This window comes from Pantherophis guttatus, chromosome 1 (genome assembly GCF_059756535.1).
Source record: "Pantherophis guttatus breed Tessera chromosome 1, ASM5975653v1, whole genome shotgun sequence".
NCBI lineage: Eukaryota > Metazoa > Chordata > Lepidosauria > Squamata > Colubridae > Pantherophis > Pantherophis guttatus.
The window spans coordinates 348,828,800-348,847,823 of NC_142063.1; the positions used below are offsets into that span (position 1 = coordinate 348,828,800).

General features: G+C 54.0%; 1 protein-coding gene across 1 annotated transcript; it reads left to right on the forward strand.

Annotated features, from left to right (window-relative positions):
- Positions 1 to 1,082: 1,082 nt before the first annotated feature.
- UNC119 (unc-119 lipid binding chaperone) lies at positions 1,083 to 14,272 on the forward strand. The gene is made up of 5 exons (XM_034424504.2): positions 1,083 to 1,414; positions 10,279 to 10,392; positions 12,034 to 12,136; positions 13,235 to 13,407; positions 13,524 to 14,272. Exons 1-5 carry the CDS (start codon positions 1,264 to 1,266, stop codon positions 13,634 to 13,636), a joined length of 654 nt encoding a protein of 217 aa, XP_034280395.2. The 5' UTR covers positions 1,083 to 1,263; the 3' UTR covers positions 13,637 to 14,272.
- The last annotated feature ends 4,752 nt before the right edge of the window (positions 14,273 to 19,024 follow it).

Genomic DNA, 19,024 nt, shown 5'->3' on the forward strand with positions numbered 1-19,024 from the left:
CACCCCGGGGCCTTCACCACAAGACCAAACTGGGTCTCTTACAACAGAGTTACCTTGGGGGAACGATGGAGCCATCCCTCTGTTGTCCTGTAAATTTAATCATTCCTGGAAAAACAGTGTGGCTCCCATCTCCTAGCCCAACAATGGAGAAACGATACACCCAATTCATAAAATAGCATTGCAGGCTGACCTCGCCGGAACTTGCACCCAAAGTTCAGAAACAGCCTGAACTGGGCTGGGAAACAGCCCAGGACTTCCATGACCACCGATTGAGGGCACCTGCATCTCTTGGTGCTGCCAACAGAGAGGACCCCATTCTAGGGCCCCACTTAATGGCGTTGCTTGATGGAAGGGGCCCAGAGCGGGATCTCCTGGCCATATCTGTGGAGCGGCAGTGGTGCTGCCACAAACAGCTTGACCCCTTGCCACACGGGGCTTTCCAGGTGCAACGGGCATCCGGAAGCCTTTTTGCTGTTGAATGGCATTTGGCAGCTCGTCAAAGATGGTCCCGCTTACATCACGTTAGAGCAGAGTTTCTCAACCTTGGCAGTTTGAAGACGCTGGGGAATTCTGGGAGTTGAAGTCCACACGTCTTCAAACTGCCAAGGTTGAGAAATTCTGTGTTAGGGTAACCTGGATCCAGAAATGAGGATTTGCAAACTGAGGTTTACAGTCTAGATTGGGGATCCAACCTTGGCAATGTTGAGGCTGTGGACTTCAACTCCCAGCTGGCTGGGGAATTCTGGGAATTGAAGTCCACAGGTCTTTAAGGTTGGACACCTCTGGGCTAGTGTGTTTGAAGTCAAGGTGGTTGATGCAACAAGCCCTGGACTGGCCCCAAAGAAGCGGGCCGCCTTAGCAAAGGGAGACCCATCGCAGGCAGGCCGGCCTCCGGCACGCGGACCAGTCTACCTGGGAGTTGGCAAGGAGCCCCGGCCTCCCGCCAGCCGAGCCCTCTGCACATGCCCAGGTGCCGCCCTGTCCCTCCTTCCCTGGGCGAGCAGAGCCGGTGGGCGTGGCCGCTCCCCGCCCGGTCTCAGCTGGCGAGCCGGGGGGCGGCGCTCTGCACGTGCTCCGGGGCGCCCTGGTCCTCCCTCCGGGGCGGAGCCGGGCCGGGGGACTTGCAGCCGCCCAGGGCTTAGGGCGCGCGGCCGGGCCTGGCCGGGCAGGGAGGAGGAGCGGCGGCGGGGTGCGCGCAGCTCCAGCGGCTCCAGTCTCGGCGGCTGCAGCATCAGCACCGGCAGCGGCACCTCCGGCGGGGCCATGAAGGTGAAGAAGGGCGGCAGCGCAGCGGCCAACGGGGCAGCCGGAGCGGGCGCCGCCACCGCCGCCGGCCTGTGCAGCGAGGACGAGCTGCTGCGCAAGGCGGCCATCAGCCCGGAGGACGTGCTGGGGCTGGGCAAGATCACCTCGGGTGAGTCGGGGGGCGGCCGGGGCAAAGCGGACGCCCCGCCAGCCCTTGGCCGCAGCCAGAAGTGGCTCCCGGGGAGCGGAGGGGCTGGCCTGCCCGGGGAGGGGACGCTGCAGTTCGGCCGGAGGGCGAGGGGGGCAGCTTGCCAACCGGCCCCCGCGGAAGAGGCTCCTGCGGGCTGCTGTCCGGCGTGGAGCGGCCGAGGGGAAGCGCAGCGTTTTGGGCGTCTCCGAGGGTCTTTGGAGGTGCCGGGCCGGTTCCTCTTTGGAGCCCGGGCAGAGGCTGGCGGCAAAGGTGCGAGCCCCAGCCCTGCAGCCCCCTACCCACCCCAGGCCTCCTCTTCCCAAGTGCTCTTGGGCTGCCTTGACCCCTTGCTAAGCGCCTTAGTCTTAACCAGGATTAAGCTGCGATTCGGGCTTTGTGTGAACTCAGAGAATAACTCTTTGTGTTGGGTCAAGGCGGCCCATGGGACACCCCCCCTCCTCCAATGCAAAGATTGACCCAGTTTCAAAAAAGGAGAATCCACAGGTGGGGACCATCTCCCCCATCAGCCCCCCACACCCCTGCGTTCTCCCTAGGGAAAGGCTGCTGAAGAAGGGCCCCCTCCAGCTCCAAGAGATGCACCCTCTTGGGTGGAAAGAGGGCTGCCAAGTTGTTGCTGCCGCTGGTATGGAGACCTTCCCTGAGCCTGGCATCTCTGCCCTCCAAGCCCTGGCATGGCCCTGGCTTAACCCCCTCCCCCTTGCTGCTGCCCCTGAAGCAGCAGGTGCCCCTCCCTGCGCAGCTTTCCTGTGCCTTGAGGTCAGTCCGATCAGCCAAGATTACTGGGGGCTGGGGGAGGGGTGGATCAGGGAGCAAAAGAGCATCTTATTTAGTGGTGAGCCTCGTCTTTAGAATCATCCTAAAAGATCTCAGCCAATCCTTAATCCCGCCTGGTTGCAAAGGCCTTTCCGGAAGATGCTGGAGGGCCCTGGCCCCAAAGGACACCCAGCGGGCACCGGGTTGCGTCATTTTGCCCCCAAATTAAGCCAGTTCATCAGCAGTCTTGGAGACTTCATGAGGGTCCCTGGGTGTTTTTCAACTTGAACAGCTTTAAGATGCGTGGACTTCCACTCCCAGAATTCCCCAGCCAGCATGCTGAGTTTGAAGTCCATTCATCTTAAATCATACCGGCTGGAGAATTCTGGGAGTGGAAGTCCACCCCTCTTAAAGCTGCCAAGGTTGGGAAACATTACTGTAGAATAATTGTGGGGAGAAACACACACACACTGTCAGAGAAGAGTCGGAAGCACGTGTGAGGCACCCTGACGGTAAATTCTCACCTGCCACCTAAAATCAGAATATTCGTTTTTTTTCTTTCTTCATTCTGTGCAAGCAGCTCTCTGTCCTTGGTTTCCTTTCCCCTTGGGGGAGGAAATGACGTCACTTGTTCCGCTCTGACACAGATGACAATTTGTGTCATTTACTTCAGGTCACCATGCTGGCGGGACCCGTTTGGTGTCTGAAGGCCTCCGTGGCTGTGCCATCCCGGGACGGGGATGGGCAATTAATTTCCCCAAAGGGTCACTTGAGAAGTTGGGATGGTTGTGGAGGGCTGTGAAGGTGTGTCGGCATGCATCATCACACCTACGTCAATTGGGCAGCTACCTGCAAAGTAAAAGCAATGCAGGTAGTCCTCGACTTACGACCACAACGGAGCCCAAAATGTATGTTCCTAAGTGAAACATTTGTTTTGTCCCATTTTTGACTACTCTTGCCAGGGTTGTTAAGTGAGTCACTGCAATTGTTAATTGCAGTGAATCCGGCTTCTCCACTGACGTTGCTGGTCAGAAGGTCGCAAAAGAGGGTCACATAACCCTGGAACACTGCAACCATCATAACTACGAGTCAGTTGCCAAGCGTCTGAATTTTAAGCACGGGACCATGCAGATGCTGCAATGGTCGTAAGTGTGAAAAACGGTCATAAGTCCCTTTTTTCAGTGCCGTTGTAACTTTGAACGGTCACAAAATGGACTGTTGTAAGTCGAGGACTACCTGTACAGGTGGGCCTGATAGGGGCAGCCAAAGGGCCGGAGATGGCCTGGAGGGGTGTGTGTGTAAAACCACCCAGGTCTGCTGTAGAAGCCAGCCGGAATGTGTGAATTGAAAAGATGGCTTGTTGGGGGTGCACACTTTCCAGCATGCGTGGCCTGGTTCCTGGGTGGGTAGGTGGGCAACCAAAGCTGATGCCCCCTGAATTTCTGGAAGGGCGGGTGGCACTGAGGCTGCTCCTGTTACCCCGCCTGGCTGTTTTTCCTTGACAGATCAGCTGTCTATTTGAAGCCCTTGTCCTCGTCTCTGAGCCCTGCTAATGAACTTATCTTACCCAAATCCCTTTGAGGTAGGACGTCATCTTCTCTTCCTGAGGTGGGGGCACTGACCAGGGCCTGGGCAGGGGGGCATCTTCTGGAGCCAGCAGCTGCCAAGAGGGGCCAGTGGAGGGCAAAGAATTCAGTTCTAAGCTGGCCTGTCTCCTTATTGTGTATTTCTTTGTGGTGGTTTTGGGATTATTCTGTTGTGCACACTAATAACAGAATAACAGAGCTGGAAGGGACCTTGGAGGTCCTCTAGTCCAACCTCCTGCTCAAGCAGGAGACCCCATCCCATTTCAGACAAATGCTTGTCCAGTCTCTTCTTAAAAGCCTCCAGTGATGGAGCACCCACAATTTCTGGAGGCAAGCAGTTCCACGGGTTAATTGTTCTCACTGTCAGAATATTTCTCCTTAATTCTAGGTTGGGTCTCTGTTGAATGATTTTCCCCTTGTTACTCCGTTTAATTTTTTAAAACTATGAAATTTATTTGTTCAGAACAAAGCCACTTTCGATCTGCTCTGTCCGGAAATGACGTCTGTCTTGAAGCAGAAATAGCTGTGAGGCATTTCTTAGTTTTGCACAATTTCTCTGCTGCTGGTTGGAACTGAGAAAAGGTCTCTTCCCAAGTCGCTTTTTGAGCCGAAGATGTGCAAACGGCGGAAATTGTGACCGAATTAAATTTAAAGGTTAAAATTCTGGCCTGGGACGCAGAGTTGCCCCTCCAAATGGTGATCTTATTCACACAACTGAAGTTGAAACTTCTCGTACCACCATTTTTCTGGAACAGTATAGAGTAAGGATGTCCGATCTTGGGAACTTTAAGACTTGTGGACTTCAACTCCCACAATTCCCCAGCTGGCTGGGGAATTCTGGGAGTTGAAGTTCACAAGTCTTAAAGTTCCAAAGTTCGACACCCCTTCTATAGGGTGTACTGCTTGAGCAAAGGGTTGGACTAGAAGACCTCCGGGGCCCCTTCCGACTCTGTTAGTCTGTATTTTGAATTGCATTGAGATTTCGTTTGGCCTGCCCTTCCCTATTTCCTGGGTGCAAGCAAGGTCCTCGCCCACCCTCCCAGACCCCTTGCAAGTTTCAGGAGAGGTTTTGTGGCTTCGGCAGAGGAAATGACTCGCAGCCTCAGAAGAGGGAGGCAGCTGGTGGGACGCTGCTCGGAGGAGGTTTCGCAACCAGCTGGAGGTGCCCCTTCCTTTCGTGCTTGCAACCCAGGTGGTGGTTGGCGGGTGTCAGGGAGATGAGGAGGGTTGAGGCAGGCTGTGTGAATTGGCACCAGGCCCACCCTCGGCCTGGGCAGAGGAGCTTCTGTTAAGAATAACAAAGTTGGAAGGGACCTTAGAGGTCTTCTAGTCCAACCCCTGCTCAAGCAGGAGACCGTAGATCATTTCAGCCAATGGTTGTCCAGTCTTTTCTTAACAACTTCCAGTGTTGGAGCACCCACAACGTCTGGTGGCAAGTTGTTCCACTGGTTAATTATGTCAGGAAGTTTCTCCTTAGTTCCAGGTTGCTTCTCTTCTTGATTAGTTTCCATCCGTTGCTTCTTGTCCTGCCTTCAGGGGCTCTGGAGGACAGGTGGACCCCTTCTTTCTTTTGGAAACCTCTCAAATGTTGGAAGACTGCTATCATGTCTCCCCTGGTCCTTCTTTTCAGTAAACTAGACATTATTATTATTTATTATTATTATTTATTGAATTTGAATTTCAAAGACATTCCCAATTCCTGCAAACATTCTCTTTTGCTGCTTTGGCTATGGGGAGGGGTCACCTTCAAGGCTCTCTGAAGGATGGTAAGGATAAAATAAAGACAGTTTGGTCTAGTGGTTAAGGCTAGAAAGTAGGAGACCATGAGTTCTAGTCCCGCCTTAGCCATGAAAGCAGGCTGGGTGGCTTTGGGCCAATCACCAGGAGACGGTGAGTTCTAATCCTGCCTTAAGCACAAAAGCTGGCTGGGGGACTTTGGGCCAATCCCTCATATCCAGCCCAACCCACCTCAAAAGGTGGTTGTCGTAGGAAAATAGGAGGAAGAAATAGCATTAGGTGTGTTTTTGCCGCCTTTTATAAATTATTATTTATAAAAATAATAAAGACGGGATACTACCGAATAAATAAAAATAAAAGGAAAGTTTCAGAGCTGTTTGTGTTTCTGTGCTCCTGGGTGGTGGGAGATGGCTTTGTGGGGGGGGGGGTCTTAGCCGTGGCAACACACAGAAACCTGAAGAAAGAGGAAAAGGCAGTTTAGTTCCCTCAGCAGAAGAACAATTTCCAAGTCAGGAGCACCTTTCCCGGCTAACGAACGTCGTTACATTTCTTCTATTTATTGTATTAACTTTTTAATAAAATTAGTTATCTAGAAAAGGTGATTTTTCTTCTTCCTGTACACCAGGGCTCTCCAAACGTGGCCCCTTTAAGACTTGTGGACTTCAATGCTGACTAGGGAATGCTGGGAGTTGAAGTTCACAAGTCTTAAAGGGGCCACGTTTGGAGACCCCGGCCATAGACTAACACACAGGGGTCTCCTTCCAATGTCTACAGATCAAAATTGTGGCTCTGTTTGGTTTTGCTTTGGACAGACACCCCCCCCCCAAATCCTATGTCCGGAGGAGCACCTGGAGAAGGGCAGAAGGATCCAGGATAACCAGGGACGAAGTGCTGAAAAGAGAGAGGGGAGCTTGAGGAAAGGGGACCAAGGGGAGAGAGATGAACTAAGAGGGTGTCGCACCAAAGGAGATCAGCATCTGCTTTGTCTTTCTCTGTGTCGACAGGCAGGACGTCAGATCTTGAGGGCAGGTGAGCTCCCCTTGGCTGAATGGGTCCAAGGAATGTGTCCAAATCCCCCTAAGTCAGAGTTCCAAATCCTGGGCTACTTTTAAGACTTGTGGACTTCAACTCCCAGAATTCCCCCAGTTGGGGGAATTCTGGGAGTTGAAGTCCACGGGTCTTAAAGTGACCACGGTTGCAAAATCCTAAGCTGCTTAAACTTGAAGGTGGACTAGGTGACCTCAGAGGCCTCTTGCGGCCCTTGAGACCATCTTGCGGATGGTCTTCAGGATTCCTGGGGGAGGGGAGATCTTTCTGGGTCCCAAAAGGGCCCTGGGCTGGCCCCCAGCGAGTGTCTCAAGCAACAAATCAAAGGGGCTCAGCCGGTCAAGCCAACTCCGGCCCCTGAGCAGATTGGGGGTGCTGGAGTCACTCCTGGGCACCAGGGCAGCCTTTCGTGGCCTGGGGGCTCCCTAGAAATTGGGGGGGGGTCTTTGGCCTGCTCTTTTACTAGACGTTCCGCAGTCTGGATGGGGGCTGGATTAGGCAGTTCTGGGGGCCTCTCTGTTACATCAGGCTGCCCGTCTGCGTGGGGGGCTCAGCTGCTCACCTGGGCAGTGGCAGCTCGGGGTGGGTGCGGCCCACTAGGCGCCCAGATCCATGGGGAGATGCCCTGCAGGGCAGGTTTCTCTTCCTCCCAGGCGGTTGGAGCTGTTGAGGGCCTGCAACTGGCTCAGTCCTGGGCTGCGGCCTCGCTTCCTCTTCCGGCTTGCAAAAGACCCCGGCTCTCCGTTCTTGGGGAGGGGGCTGAAAATATGCCCCCCACCCCTCTGGCTCTGCCCCGAAGGACCCAGTTGGTTTCTGAGGCCGCTCACTGGACGTTCTGGTTGCAGGGAGGAGGGGGCTGAGCAGGACACAGGCGGGGGATCCAGCTGGATGGAAGGGTTCTAACCCTCAACCCCCCCTCACCTCTTCCCCATTCCTCCCTTTCTTCCCCTCTCCCTTCCTCCCTCCCCTTTTCTCCTCCCTCCAGTCCTTCTTCTCTCTTCCTCTCTTCCTCCCCTTTTCTCCTCCCTTCCCTTCTCCCTCCCTCCTTCCAGTCCTCCCTTCTTCTCCTCCCTCCCTCACGTCCCCCCATCCTTCCTCCCTCCTTCCAGTCCTTCCTTCCTTCCCCTTTTCCTCCCTCCCCTTCCTCCCTCCCCCTTTCTCCTCCCTTCCTTTCTTCCTCTCTCCCTCCCATTTTCTCCTCCTTTCCTTCCCCTCTCCCTCCCTCCAATCCTTCCTCCCTCCCCCCTCTTCCTCCCTCCCCTTCCTCCCTCCCTCCCCTTCACCCTCCCTCCCTCCCACCCTCTTGTCCTCTCCCCTTCTCCATCCTTCCTTCCTCCCTTCCATCCCCCCATCATTCCTCCCTCCCTCCCGTCCTCCCATCCTCCCCCTCTTCCTCCCTCCCTCCCTCCCTCCACTTTGCCCCTCCCTTCCTCCCTCCTTCCAGTCCTCCCCTCTTCTCCTCCCTCCCATCCCCCATCCATCCTCCCTCCCCTTTTCTCCCTCCCTCCAGTCCTCCCTTCCTCCCCCCTTTTCCTCTCTCCCTCCCTCCCTCCCCCTTCCTTCCTTCTTCCTTTTCTCCTCCCTCCCTCCTCTTCCTTCCTTCCCTTTTCTCCTCTCTTCCCCCTCGTCCTCCCATCGTTCCTTCTCCCTCCCCTTTTCTCCTCCCTTTCTCCCTCCCTCCCTACAGTTCTCCCCTCTTTTCCTTCCTTCCTCCTTCCTTCCTCCCTCCCCTTTTCTCCTCCCTTCCTTTCTTCCTCCCTCCCTCCCCTTTTCTCCTCCCTTCCTTTCTTCCTCCCTCCCTGCTCTTCCTCCCTCCCCTCTTCTCCTCCCTCCCTCCTTCCTTCCCCCCTCCCTCCCTCCATTCCTCCCCTCTTCTTCCTTCCTTCCTTCCTTCCCTCCTCCCTCCCTTCCTCCTTCTCTCCCTTCCTTGCGTCCTTCCATCCTTCCGCTCTCCCTCCTGTCCTTCCTCCCTCCCCTCTTCTACTTCCTCCGTCCTTCCCTTCCGTCCTTCCTTCCTTCCTCCCCTCCTTCCTCCTGTCCTTCCTTCCTCCCCTCTTCTCCTTCCTCTTCCTCCCCTCCTTCCGCCCTTCTTCCTGTCCTCTCTTCTCCTCCCTCCCTGCCTCCCACCCTCCCTCTCGTACTTCTGCCCAACTGACATGGAGAAGCCCACCCTGAATGACACCTGCGCCTGCCAGATGTGGGGCCTGGGGGCTCTCCTCCTTCTCCTTCTCATTCTCCAGCCTGTCCATTCCCAGCTGTGCACCCTGGAAGCCCCAGTGGGGAATCTGCCTCTGGGGACCTTGGTGAGGGGCCACGGGTGCCCCATGGCAGCCCCCCCTCAACAGCCCACGGGGCTCCTTCCCTGTTTCAGCCTCAGCTGGAAGAGCCCGGGGGGGGGGGAGATCCCAGGGCTGCTCCTGGGGGATGGCTCAGGGTTTCCTGGGGTGCCAGGGAGAGGCTAAAGGTTTGGGAAGCCCTGCCTGGCACCTGAGCAGCTCTCCCCTCTGGCCCCTCTGGGCATTGCTCCACATGGTTGCTATGGCGACTCTGCTGCCAAGGGAGGGGAAGATGGTTGCCATGGGAGTGGGTGAGAAGGGCCAGACCATGGCACCAGCAGCCGGTTGGCAGCCAGAGTGCCCAGCCAGAGGGGCATCGGCGCCACAAAGAGGGAGCCCTAACCAGGTCTGTGTATTTAAACTGGGCTGGGATTTTGGGGTTCTCCCAGCCGCTCCAGAGCGGGCAGCCCCTCTTCTGACATCCCCCCCTGCAGATGCGGGCACAGAGTGTGAGGGCATGCATCCCCTCGCTTGTGGAGTGTGGAGGCTCTGAAGCAGCCCCCGAAGCAATCCCTAAAGCTGGAAGGGACCCAGAGGTCCTCTAGTCCAACCCCGTGTTCAGGCAAGAGACCCTACACAATTTGAGACAAGTGGCTCTCCTTGGAAACTTCCAGTGTTGGAGCAACCACAACTTCTAGTGGCAAGTTGTTCCACTGGTTTAATTGTTCTGTCGGGAAATTCCTCCTTAACTCCAGGTTGCTTCTCTCCTTGATTAGTTTCCACCCGTTGCCTCTTGTCCTGCCTTCAGGTGCTTTGGGAGAATAGCTTGACTCCCTCTTCTTTGGGGCAGCCCCTGAGATACTGGAACACTGCTATCATGTCTCCCCTGGTCCTTCTTTTCATTAAATTAGACATCCCCAGTTCCTGCAACCTTCCTTTGTATGTTTTAGTCTCTTGCTCTTCTCTGAACTTTTTCCAAAGTCTCAACATCTTCTTTGTAACGTGGTGACAAAATTATTTGCAGGATTCCAGGTGTGGCCTTACCAAGGATTTATAAAGCGGTGCTAATACTTCACCTGATCTTGATTCTATGCCTCTGTTTATACAACCAAGGATTGTATTCGCTTTTTTGGCTGCTGTCGCGCACGGCTGGCTCACATTTAAGTGATTTTCTGCTAGGACTCCAAGGTCCCTCTCCCAGTTACTGTTTTTGAGCCAGGTCTCGCCTAATCTGGACTTGTATTTTGGCTTTTCCTGACCAGGTGTAAAACGCTGCAACCCTTGTAAATGGCCTGCCAGTTGCCAAGCGCCCGAATTTTGCTCACATGCCTGGGAGGATGCTGGAACAGTCATAAGTGCGAGGACCGGTCATTTCTTTTCCGTGCTGTTGGAATTTTGAATGGTGATATTTTTCCTCCTGCAGATTACCTGTGCACCCCGGAGGAGAACGTTTACAAGATCGATTTCACCCGGTTTAAGATCCGGGATATGGAATCCGGCACGGTGCTTTTTGAGATCACCAAGCCCCCCGCTTCAGGTGAGAGATCCTCTTCCTGCTCCCCTTTCTCTCCCCCTCCCCTTCTTTTGACGGCGACCATTTTCGTTCTCCTGCCAGACCTATTTCAAATTAGAGCCAAAGCCACAACACAGGAAATCCTCAAATTACAACCGGAATTGGGACTAGAACTTGTGCTGTTGTTAAGTGAGTCGAAGGGTCATTAAGCAAATCCAGCTTCTCCCCTTGGCTTGTCGGAAGCCAGCACGGAAGGGACGCAAAGGACGATCACGTGACCCAGAGACAGTGCAACTGTCATAAGTACATGCCAGTTGCCAAGCAACCAAATTTTGATCACGTGACGGGGGGAATGCTATGACAGTTGTAAGTCTGAGGACTGGCTATAAGCCACATTTTTTTTTAGTGCGGTTGCAATTTTGAATGGTCGCTAAACGATGGTTGTAAGTGGAGGATCTCCTGCACCGCTGTTCTTCTTATTGATTGATTGATTGATTGATTCGATTTATATGCCACCCTTCTCCAGAGACTCAGCAATGTTTTGAAACTTTCCAATTTTTTAAAGGAGAAGGGCTGAAACCAGACACACAACAACGCAATTAGAGTTGCCATTCCGGCCGCTTTGGAGCCAGCTGGCTGAGCCGGTGACTTCCTTCACTTTGTGTAGGAGGAATTACAGGTCGTCCTCGACTTACGACAACAATGGAGGTCAAAGTTTCCATTGCTAAGTGAGACGGTTGTTAAGTGAGTTTTGCCCCAGGTTGCAACATTTCTTGCCACCACTGTCAAGTGAATCACTGCAGTTGTTAAACTGGTAACACGGTCATTAAGGGAGTCTGGCTTCCCCCATTGATTTGGATCAGGAGGTCACAAAAGATGGATCACGTGACCCGGGGACACTGCAACCGTCATAAGTACATGCCAGTTGCCAAGTGTCTGAATTTTGATCATGTGACCTGGAGTTGCTGCAGTGGTCATAAGTGTGAAAAATGATCCGAAGTTGCTTTTTTCAAACAGACACTAAACGGATTGTAAATCGAGGATTACTTGCACTGTCCAGATAGGAGAATTATTTTAGAGACTCTATTTTGGGTGGGGAAATGAGCATTATTTTCCTTGCTGATTTTCTTTTTGTCAAATAAAATGGAGTGGGTCAAATACGATAGACAGAAGAAATAATTTTGCACTTGGACCCCAACTTTTGTAGCTGGAACGACTGATCCTGGTTCCTGGGGGGGGGGTCTTCTCTGCCCCATCAGGGCCCGGGGTTGGCAGGGCTGTGCCACCCTTAGGTGTTTGCAGCTTCTCTTAGGCCAGGACTATGATAACCTTGTGGCACTTTAAGACTCGGGGACTTCAACTCCCAGAATTCCTCAGTCAGCTGGCTGGGGAATTCTGGGAGTTGAAGTCCACGAGTCTTAAAGTGCCACAAGGTTATACAGCCCTGTCTTAGGCCCTCATTCTACCCTGCTGGGCTTCATCCCTGGTGCCACAAAGAAGGCGTGCCAGTCCCGTCATGCCAGGGCATCGCATGTTGCAGACGTGTGTGTGCAGATCAGTTGGGCGAGATCCGTAAGGGGCTCAAGGGTCAGGACGGGTGGAAATGCAGGGTTTAGGCACCATCCAGCCACGGGGCAACTGGGGTGCTGTCTTGTCTCCTCCCAGAACGTGAGCGCAGCGAAAAGAAGGAGGGCGACCCCAACGCCGGACGGTTTGTGCGGTACCAGTTCACCCCGGCGTTTCTACGGTTGCGGCAGGTGGGAGCCACGTAAGTGCTGGGCCGTTACTGCAGAGAAGCATTCTGGACGTGAAAGGGATGGTCTTGCTCTATTCCACCCGCCCCAGGCCGGTCTTTCACCACTGCACACTTGGAAGGGACCTCAGAGGTCATCTAGTCCAACCCCCTGCTCAAGCAGGAGACCCTAGACCAGTCCAGACAAATGGCTGTCCAGTTTCTTCTTGAAAACCTCGGATGGGGATGGGGAACCCACAACTTTTCGGTCCCAGTGCTTTCCAGGAGTATTGGACTACAGTTCCCATCATTCCCAGACAGGATCGGTGCACCCTCCATGTGTTGGCCCTGTTTTCTGCTCAAAGGATTCTGTTTAGCTGGCTGGCAACATTTCGGAGGAATTGCTGAGAATTTCCCTGAGTGCCGTATAGACCTTCCCTTGCCCCCTGGTCCCAGCACGATTCCTGACGGGGCCCAATCGCAGCTCTGAGTGCGAGTGTCGTGCAGCAAAGCTCTGCCAGGGATTGTTCCCACTTGCAGGCTGTTCGATCTGGTCTGAGCCCTTAGGATGGGATGTGCAAAATAGGGCAACTGTGGGAAGTAATCCCAGCTGAAATAAGATCCTTGCTCTTCTTCTCTCTCTCTCTCTCTCTCCCTCCCTCCCTCTCTCTCTTTTCCTTCCTTCCTTCCTTCCTTCTCTTTTTCTTTCCTTCCCTTCCACCCTCTTTCTTTCTTTTGTAATATCATTTCTCTTTCCCTCCCTCCCTCTGTCTCTTTCTCTCTCTTTCCCTCCTCTCTCACTCTCTTTTCTTCCTTCCTTCCTTCCTTCCTTCTCTTTTTCTTTCCTCCCTTCCTTCCCTTCCACCCTCTTTCTTTCTTTTGTAATATCATTTCTCTTTCCCTCCCTCCCTCTTTCCCTCCCTCTGTCTCTTTCTCTCTCTTTCCCTCCTCTCTCACTCTCTTTCCTTCCTTCCTTCCTTCCTTCCTTCCTTCCTTCCTTCCTTCCTTCCTTCCTTCCTTCCTTCCTCCCTCCCTCCCTCCCTCCCTCCCTCTCTCTCTCTCTCTCTCTCTTTCTTTCTCCTGTTCTTTTTCTTTTTCCTTCCTTCCTTCCTCTCCCCCTCCCTCCCACCGCAGGGTGGAGTTCACCGTGGGGGAGAAGCCCATCAGCAACTTCCGCATGATCGAGAGGCACTATTTCCGGGACCAGCTGCTCAAGAGTTTCGACTTCCAGTTCGGCTTCTGCATCCCCACCAGCAAGAACTCCTGCGAGCACATCTACGAGTTCCCCCAGCTCTCCGAGGACCTCAGTAAGCGGGGGTGGGGGGTGGGGGTGGGGCTAGGGTGGGGGTGCTTGGGGTTTGGGCTGCCTCCGGCCAAGCAGGCCGGCCACGGCTGACCTCCCCCCTCCCGGCTTCTCTCCCAGTCCAGGAGATGATCCTTCACCCCTACGAGACGCAGTCGGACAGTTTCTACTTTGTGGACAACAAGCTGGTGATGCACAACAAGGCCGACTACTCCTACAGTGGGGGGCCCTGACCCCCCCTTCCCCTCCCGATGGGGGTCCGGGAGCCTCGACTCGCCGGCCGGCTGCAAGACGGGCAGCCGGATTGGACTCTGCGTGGATCCGGCCTCTGAGACTGACTAGCTGAAGCTCTCCCTCCCCCATGATGCCCCCCCCGGACTTTGGAGGCAGCGCCCCTCATCCCCTGCCTTGGGGAAGTGGGGGAGACCGTGACCCCTCCCTCCGTAGCTGCCAGGCATTGAGGCGCTCCCAGTAGCTCCTTGTCTCCCTATTGTAGGGGAAGGGTCTTCCTCGAACCCCCTCTCGTGCTTGGGGGGGATCATTTTGGTAGAAATTCTACTCCCCCCTCCCCCACCCAAGAAGATCAGCAGGAATCGTGGGAACTCCGGAATGACACAGCCCCCCCCCTCGTTCCCAGCTCCGAATGTCCATGGGCAAAGACCCCAGACCCATTTGTTTTGGTTGCTGTTTTTGGCTCAGTCCTCCAGGGGTGGGGGCAGCCAAAGACTCTATTGGGAGGGTCTCTCCTGGTGGGCCCCCTTTGCCGTCTCGGTGGGAAAAGGGGAGGGGGCTTCTGCTGCTGCTGCAAAAGGGCTCCTGAAACCATGTTTGATGTGGTGGTGGGTGAATAGAAGACATGCTTTCTCCAACCCTCGTCATTGGACTTTTCCTCCCCCAAAACCCCCGAGGACCCCCAAAATGCTCTGTGGGCATCCATCTTCGGAAAGGAACAGGCTCTGCTTCCTCTCATTCCTGGGGAGGCCTGGGGGGCTCTTTTTGTAGAGAAAGAGGCATGGTTCACCTCCCTAAGCCCCTCTTGTCTTGCATTTGGGGAAGGGTTTCCAAAGTGGGCGGGGGGGGAGCAGCCCTTCACTGCCCCTCTGGGTTCCTGAAAGAGCTGCTTCACCAGGGGCGGGGGGTTTGCGGGAGCTTTAGTTTGTGTCCTGTGGGTGTTGCGTTCGGAGTGTGATTGTTCCGGAGTGTGTTGTGATGGGTGTTTGCCGGGTGTGACTTAAAGTCCATTTGGTGGTCGCCACCCAAGTATGATCGCACCATCCAAGTGTGACTTTCTCCATCTCCTGCAGAGACCCGTGATCGACACTTGTGGTTGTGTTACATCCGACACAATCTGCATGGGTGCCTCACCCGTAAAAGCCGAGCTTCGTTCTTAGACAGAGGCAACCTGTGAATTGGGGAGGGGGATGTGAGGAGGGGAAGGGCCCCTTGGGGCGTGTGGCACCAGCTGAGAAGCTGCCACTTTCTTCTGTGGGGGGGGCCACTAAGAAACCCCCAGTTGGGCAAAGGAAGCCCCCCCACCCCCACCTCAAAGATCAGGTAGCCTCTCGCAAGGGGGACTTGTCAATATTTGGGGGACGCTGTGTCCGGCTTCTGTGGGGTCAAAGTTACAGCCTGGCTGTGGGTCAACTGGAACTTTTGGAAATGGCCACAAAGATTCTCCGTCATCCAGGCAGAGATGACCAAAGCCTGGGAAGAACGGCGGCAGGATTTGGGTTTGGCCGGTCTAGAGAAAAGGAGGACGACGACAGGTGATACGATAGCCGTCTTCCAATATTTGAGGGGCTGCCAGAAAGAGGAGGGGCTCCACTTATTCTCCAAAGCCCCTGAAGGCAGGACAAGAAGCCGTGGATGGAAACTGATGGAGGAGAGAAGCAACCTGGGACTAATTTCCTGACAATTGCAGTTAACTGGTGGAACGGCCTCCCTCCAGAGGTGGTGGCTGCTCCATCCCTGCAGGTTTTTAAGAAGAGGTGTCTGGAAGGGTCTAGGGCACGGGTGTCAAACTTGGGTCGTCATGGTGTTGTCACGTGACATATCGCGACTTTTTCCTCCTTCGCTCAACCGGGTGTGGGCATGGCCAACGTGTGATGCATCTGGGCCACAGGCTATGAGTTTGACACCCCTGGTCTAGGGTCTCTTGCTTGAGCAGGGGGCTGGACTAGAAGACCTCTAAGGTCCCTTCCAACTCTTAGGATTCTGTGAGGGAGGAAGGAAGGAAGGGCAATGCATGGAAACTAACCAGAGAGAGAAGCAACCTGGAATTAAGGAGAAACTTCCTGACAGTGAGGACAATTAACCAGTGGAACAACCTGCCTCCAGAAGTGGTGGTTGCTCCAACACTGGAAATTGTAAAGAAGAGATTGGACAACCATTTGTCTGAAAATGATATCGGTTCTCCTGCTTGAGCAGGGGGTTGGACTAGAAGACCTCCAAGGTCCCTTCCAACTCTTAGGATTCTGTGAGGGAGGAAGGAAGGAAGGGCAATGCATGGAAACTAACCAGAGAGAGAAGCAACCTGGAATTAAGGAGAAACTTCCTGACGGTGAGGACAATTAACCAGTGGAACAGCTTGCCACCAGAAGTTGTGGGTGCTCCATCACTGGAGGTTTTTAAGAAGAGATTGGAGAACCATTTGTCTGAAATGGTGTAGGTTCTCCTGCTTGAGCAGGGGGCTGGACTAGAAGACCTCCAAGGTCCCTTCCAGCTCTATCCTGTTTCTGATTCTGAATCAGAATCGCATGAAGGTTGCCCGAAGATTGAAATGTTGCAACTCAACTGATTTTTAGACCTTCCAACAACCTTCAGAGGTCTTTGCCTGGATGATTGAGAGCCTCCATGGACGTTTTTCAATGCATTTGGGGGAAGGACCCCCAGAGGTTGGTGTGGCAGGAGCTGGTCCACTCTTAACAACTCTCTGGCTACCCACCTGGCTCTGACGGAGGAAACTGCCTGGATGGGCAGCAAAACGTCTCTGAAGCTATCCTGAAGCTGCTTTTTTTCCAAGAGGCAACTGGACTTTCTGGTTTTTCTTTGAAGACCTTTCACTTCTCACCCAAGAAGCTTCTTCAGCTCTGACTGGATGGTGGGGAAGGGAAAGATTGATACTCCTTGCAGATAGCTGGTCATTGGCATCCTTTTTAGAGCAGTGTTTCTCAACCTTGGAAGCTTGAAGATGGGTGGACTTCAACTCCCAGAATCCCCCAGCCAGCGCTGCTGGCTGGGGGATTCTGGGAGTTGAAGTCCACCCATCTTCAAGCTACCAAGGTTGAGAAACACTGTTTTAGAGGGTCGTTGAGGCCACTTGGGGGTTTCTCTGTGCTGCCAGGGTCACCTGAGGGGTGCAACTCTCTGCAACTAAAAATTAGTCCAGTTATGACAATTCAATCTTCAGACGGTTTCAGGCAACCTTCAGGTGCATTTGGAGACGTGGTCAGCGTTCCTCTCCACTGGGCAGCAGCCTTGTGCTGCAGGAAGCCCAAATAAAAATGTGGGGGGGGGGACTCTGTGCCACCGAGTTCTGGAAGTTGCCACCCCCACACACCCCCGGGGAGGGAGCTGATGTGCTTTGGCTGTAAAAGCAGAGGCTGAAAAGATAAGGGGGGGAAGGAGCTTTACTGGTGGTGTCCTGCTCTGAAAGTTTGGCCAGCTTTATCAAATCGAGGCTGACCTGATAGTAAATGTCTGTATTTTATTCTGAATAGAACCTGGAGTGCCCCCCAAAAACACAGCACGCAAAATGATGCATGAAGGAATCCTCTCCTTGTGGCTCATTCTGCTCTTTGACTGCCCCCACAACCCCCCCCCATCAGGGAAAACGGATCAACCCCCCCCCCCAATTTCTCTCTGGCTGTTGCTAGGGCCTGTCTCTGCTTCTGCCCAGTTCCAGGATCTGTTGGTGACTGATCCAAGTCTGGAGTCGTGGAGAGGCCTCATTCTGTCCCCCCCCCTCACCTCTGCCAGGAAAGGCAAATGGGCAGAAATGGTTGGGGGAGGGGGGACTATTTGGCTAGGAAAAAAATAGGGGGAGGAGGAGGAAGACTGTGAGATCCTTGGTGCTCTCTGAGCTTGGTGGTTTTCTTGCAGACATTTCATGACCCAACTAAGTAACGTCATCAGTGCTAGGAAGGAAGGAAGGAGATGGGAGGGTGGGTGGATTTGGGAGGTTTTTAAGAAGAGATTGGTCCATCACTTGTCTGAAATGGTCTGGGGTCTCCTGCTTGGGCAAGGGCTGGGACTAGAAAACCTCCAAGGTTCTTTCCAAAGTTGTTCTTCGGGAGGGAGGGAAGAAGGAAAAGAAAAGAGAAGATTCCCTCCACTCCTCACTTTCTGTGGCTGGGCTGCCATGCTTGTCTCCTGGAGAGGTGGCTGAGCAGGTAGCCCAATTCTTTATCCCAGGTTGAGCTGGGAGGAATTTACGCCCAGCACATTTCGTTCCCTTCCCTCGGACAGCTAAGAGGCTCAGGCAGGGAGGGACTAAAAATAGGCGTCTCGGGCTGCTGGTGGTGGTGGGTCGCCCAGGCAGGTGCCAGGCATGGCCTTGCCAGGTCCCTCGCCGGCCTGAGAGCCTCGCTTGCCAGCTTATTAAAAATAACCTTCAGAGAGAGAGAGATGGAAGTGCCAAGTCAGGCGAAGACGTCACCTTATTCTGTACCCTAAGAGGGCTTGGAAACGAACCTGAATGGAAGTGAATAGAAAAGAACCCGTGGGAGAACCAGGAGCCTCAGTCTGGGTGGCACTGAAGGCGGGCGAGGGGGCATGGTCTTTGGTTGTCCAAAGACAAGGAGGAAACCGTCCATTTGGTCCAGCCTGCCCTGCCCAGTTGGCCATCGGACGGTGCTGGTGCCCAAGGGGTGGAGAGCCAGGTGGACCCTGCTTCCTCCTGGTCCAAGGGGCTCCTGTTTCCCTAGTTCAGAGATTTGCTGCCTGGCGTTGAGGGCATGGGGGGTCCTGGGCATTGCTTAAAGGCTGGGATGGGCTCGGGGGTCTTCGGATCCTTGGATGAGAAAGCCAATATCCATGGGAGGGGTCCTAGCTGAGGACTGCCTGGGGTGGGTTAACTTTGAGATCCTGCTTGCTGCTATTTTGAGGGTGTTCTTTCCCCCCCACACACCCACCTCTCTCGACCAGATTCTGAATCAGCAGAAGGTACAGAATACTGGAGTTGGAAGGGACCTTGGAGGTCTTCTAGTCCAACCCCCTGCTCAAGCAGGAGACCTTCTACGATTCCAGACAAATGGCCGTCCAATCTCTTCTTGAAAACCTCCAGTGATGGACTCAATTGTACTCTGGGTGATTCATGCACGTGTGAACACATTTGGTGGGAATTGCTGTGTGTGGGTTGCAGAGTGTTTTGGACCGTCCAGTGGGATGCTGAGGAGGGGGCTTCCAAGCAGAGCGTCTGTGGAATTGGGATCGTAGAAACACCCAGGAGCATAGAAGAGTTCAGAGGCAGATGCATAAATAAATGTCTTAAACGTATTTATTCATATGATAAACCATATTAACTATGTACAACAGAGATCAAGTCTCATGAGGAACAAAGAGAGATGGAGAGAGCGAGGTGGAAAAGGTTGGAGGGGGTTTTATACTCAAGGTAAGCCCCT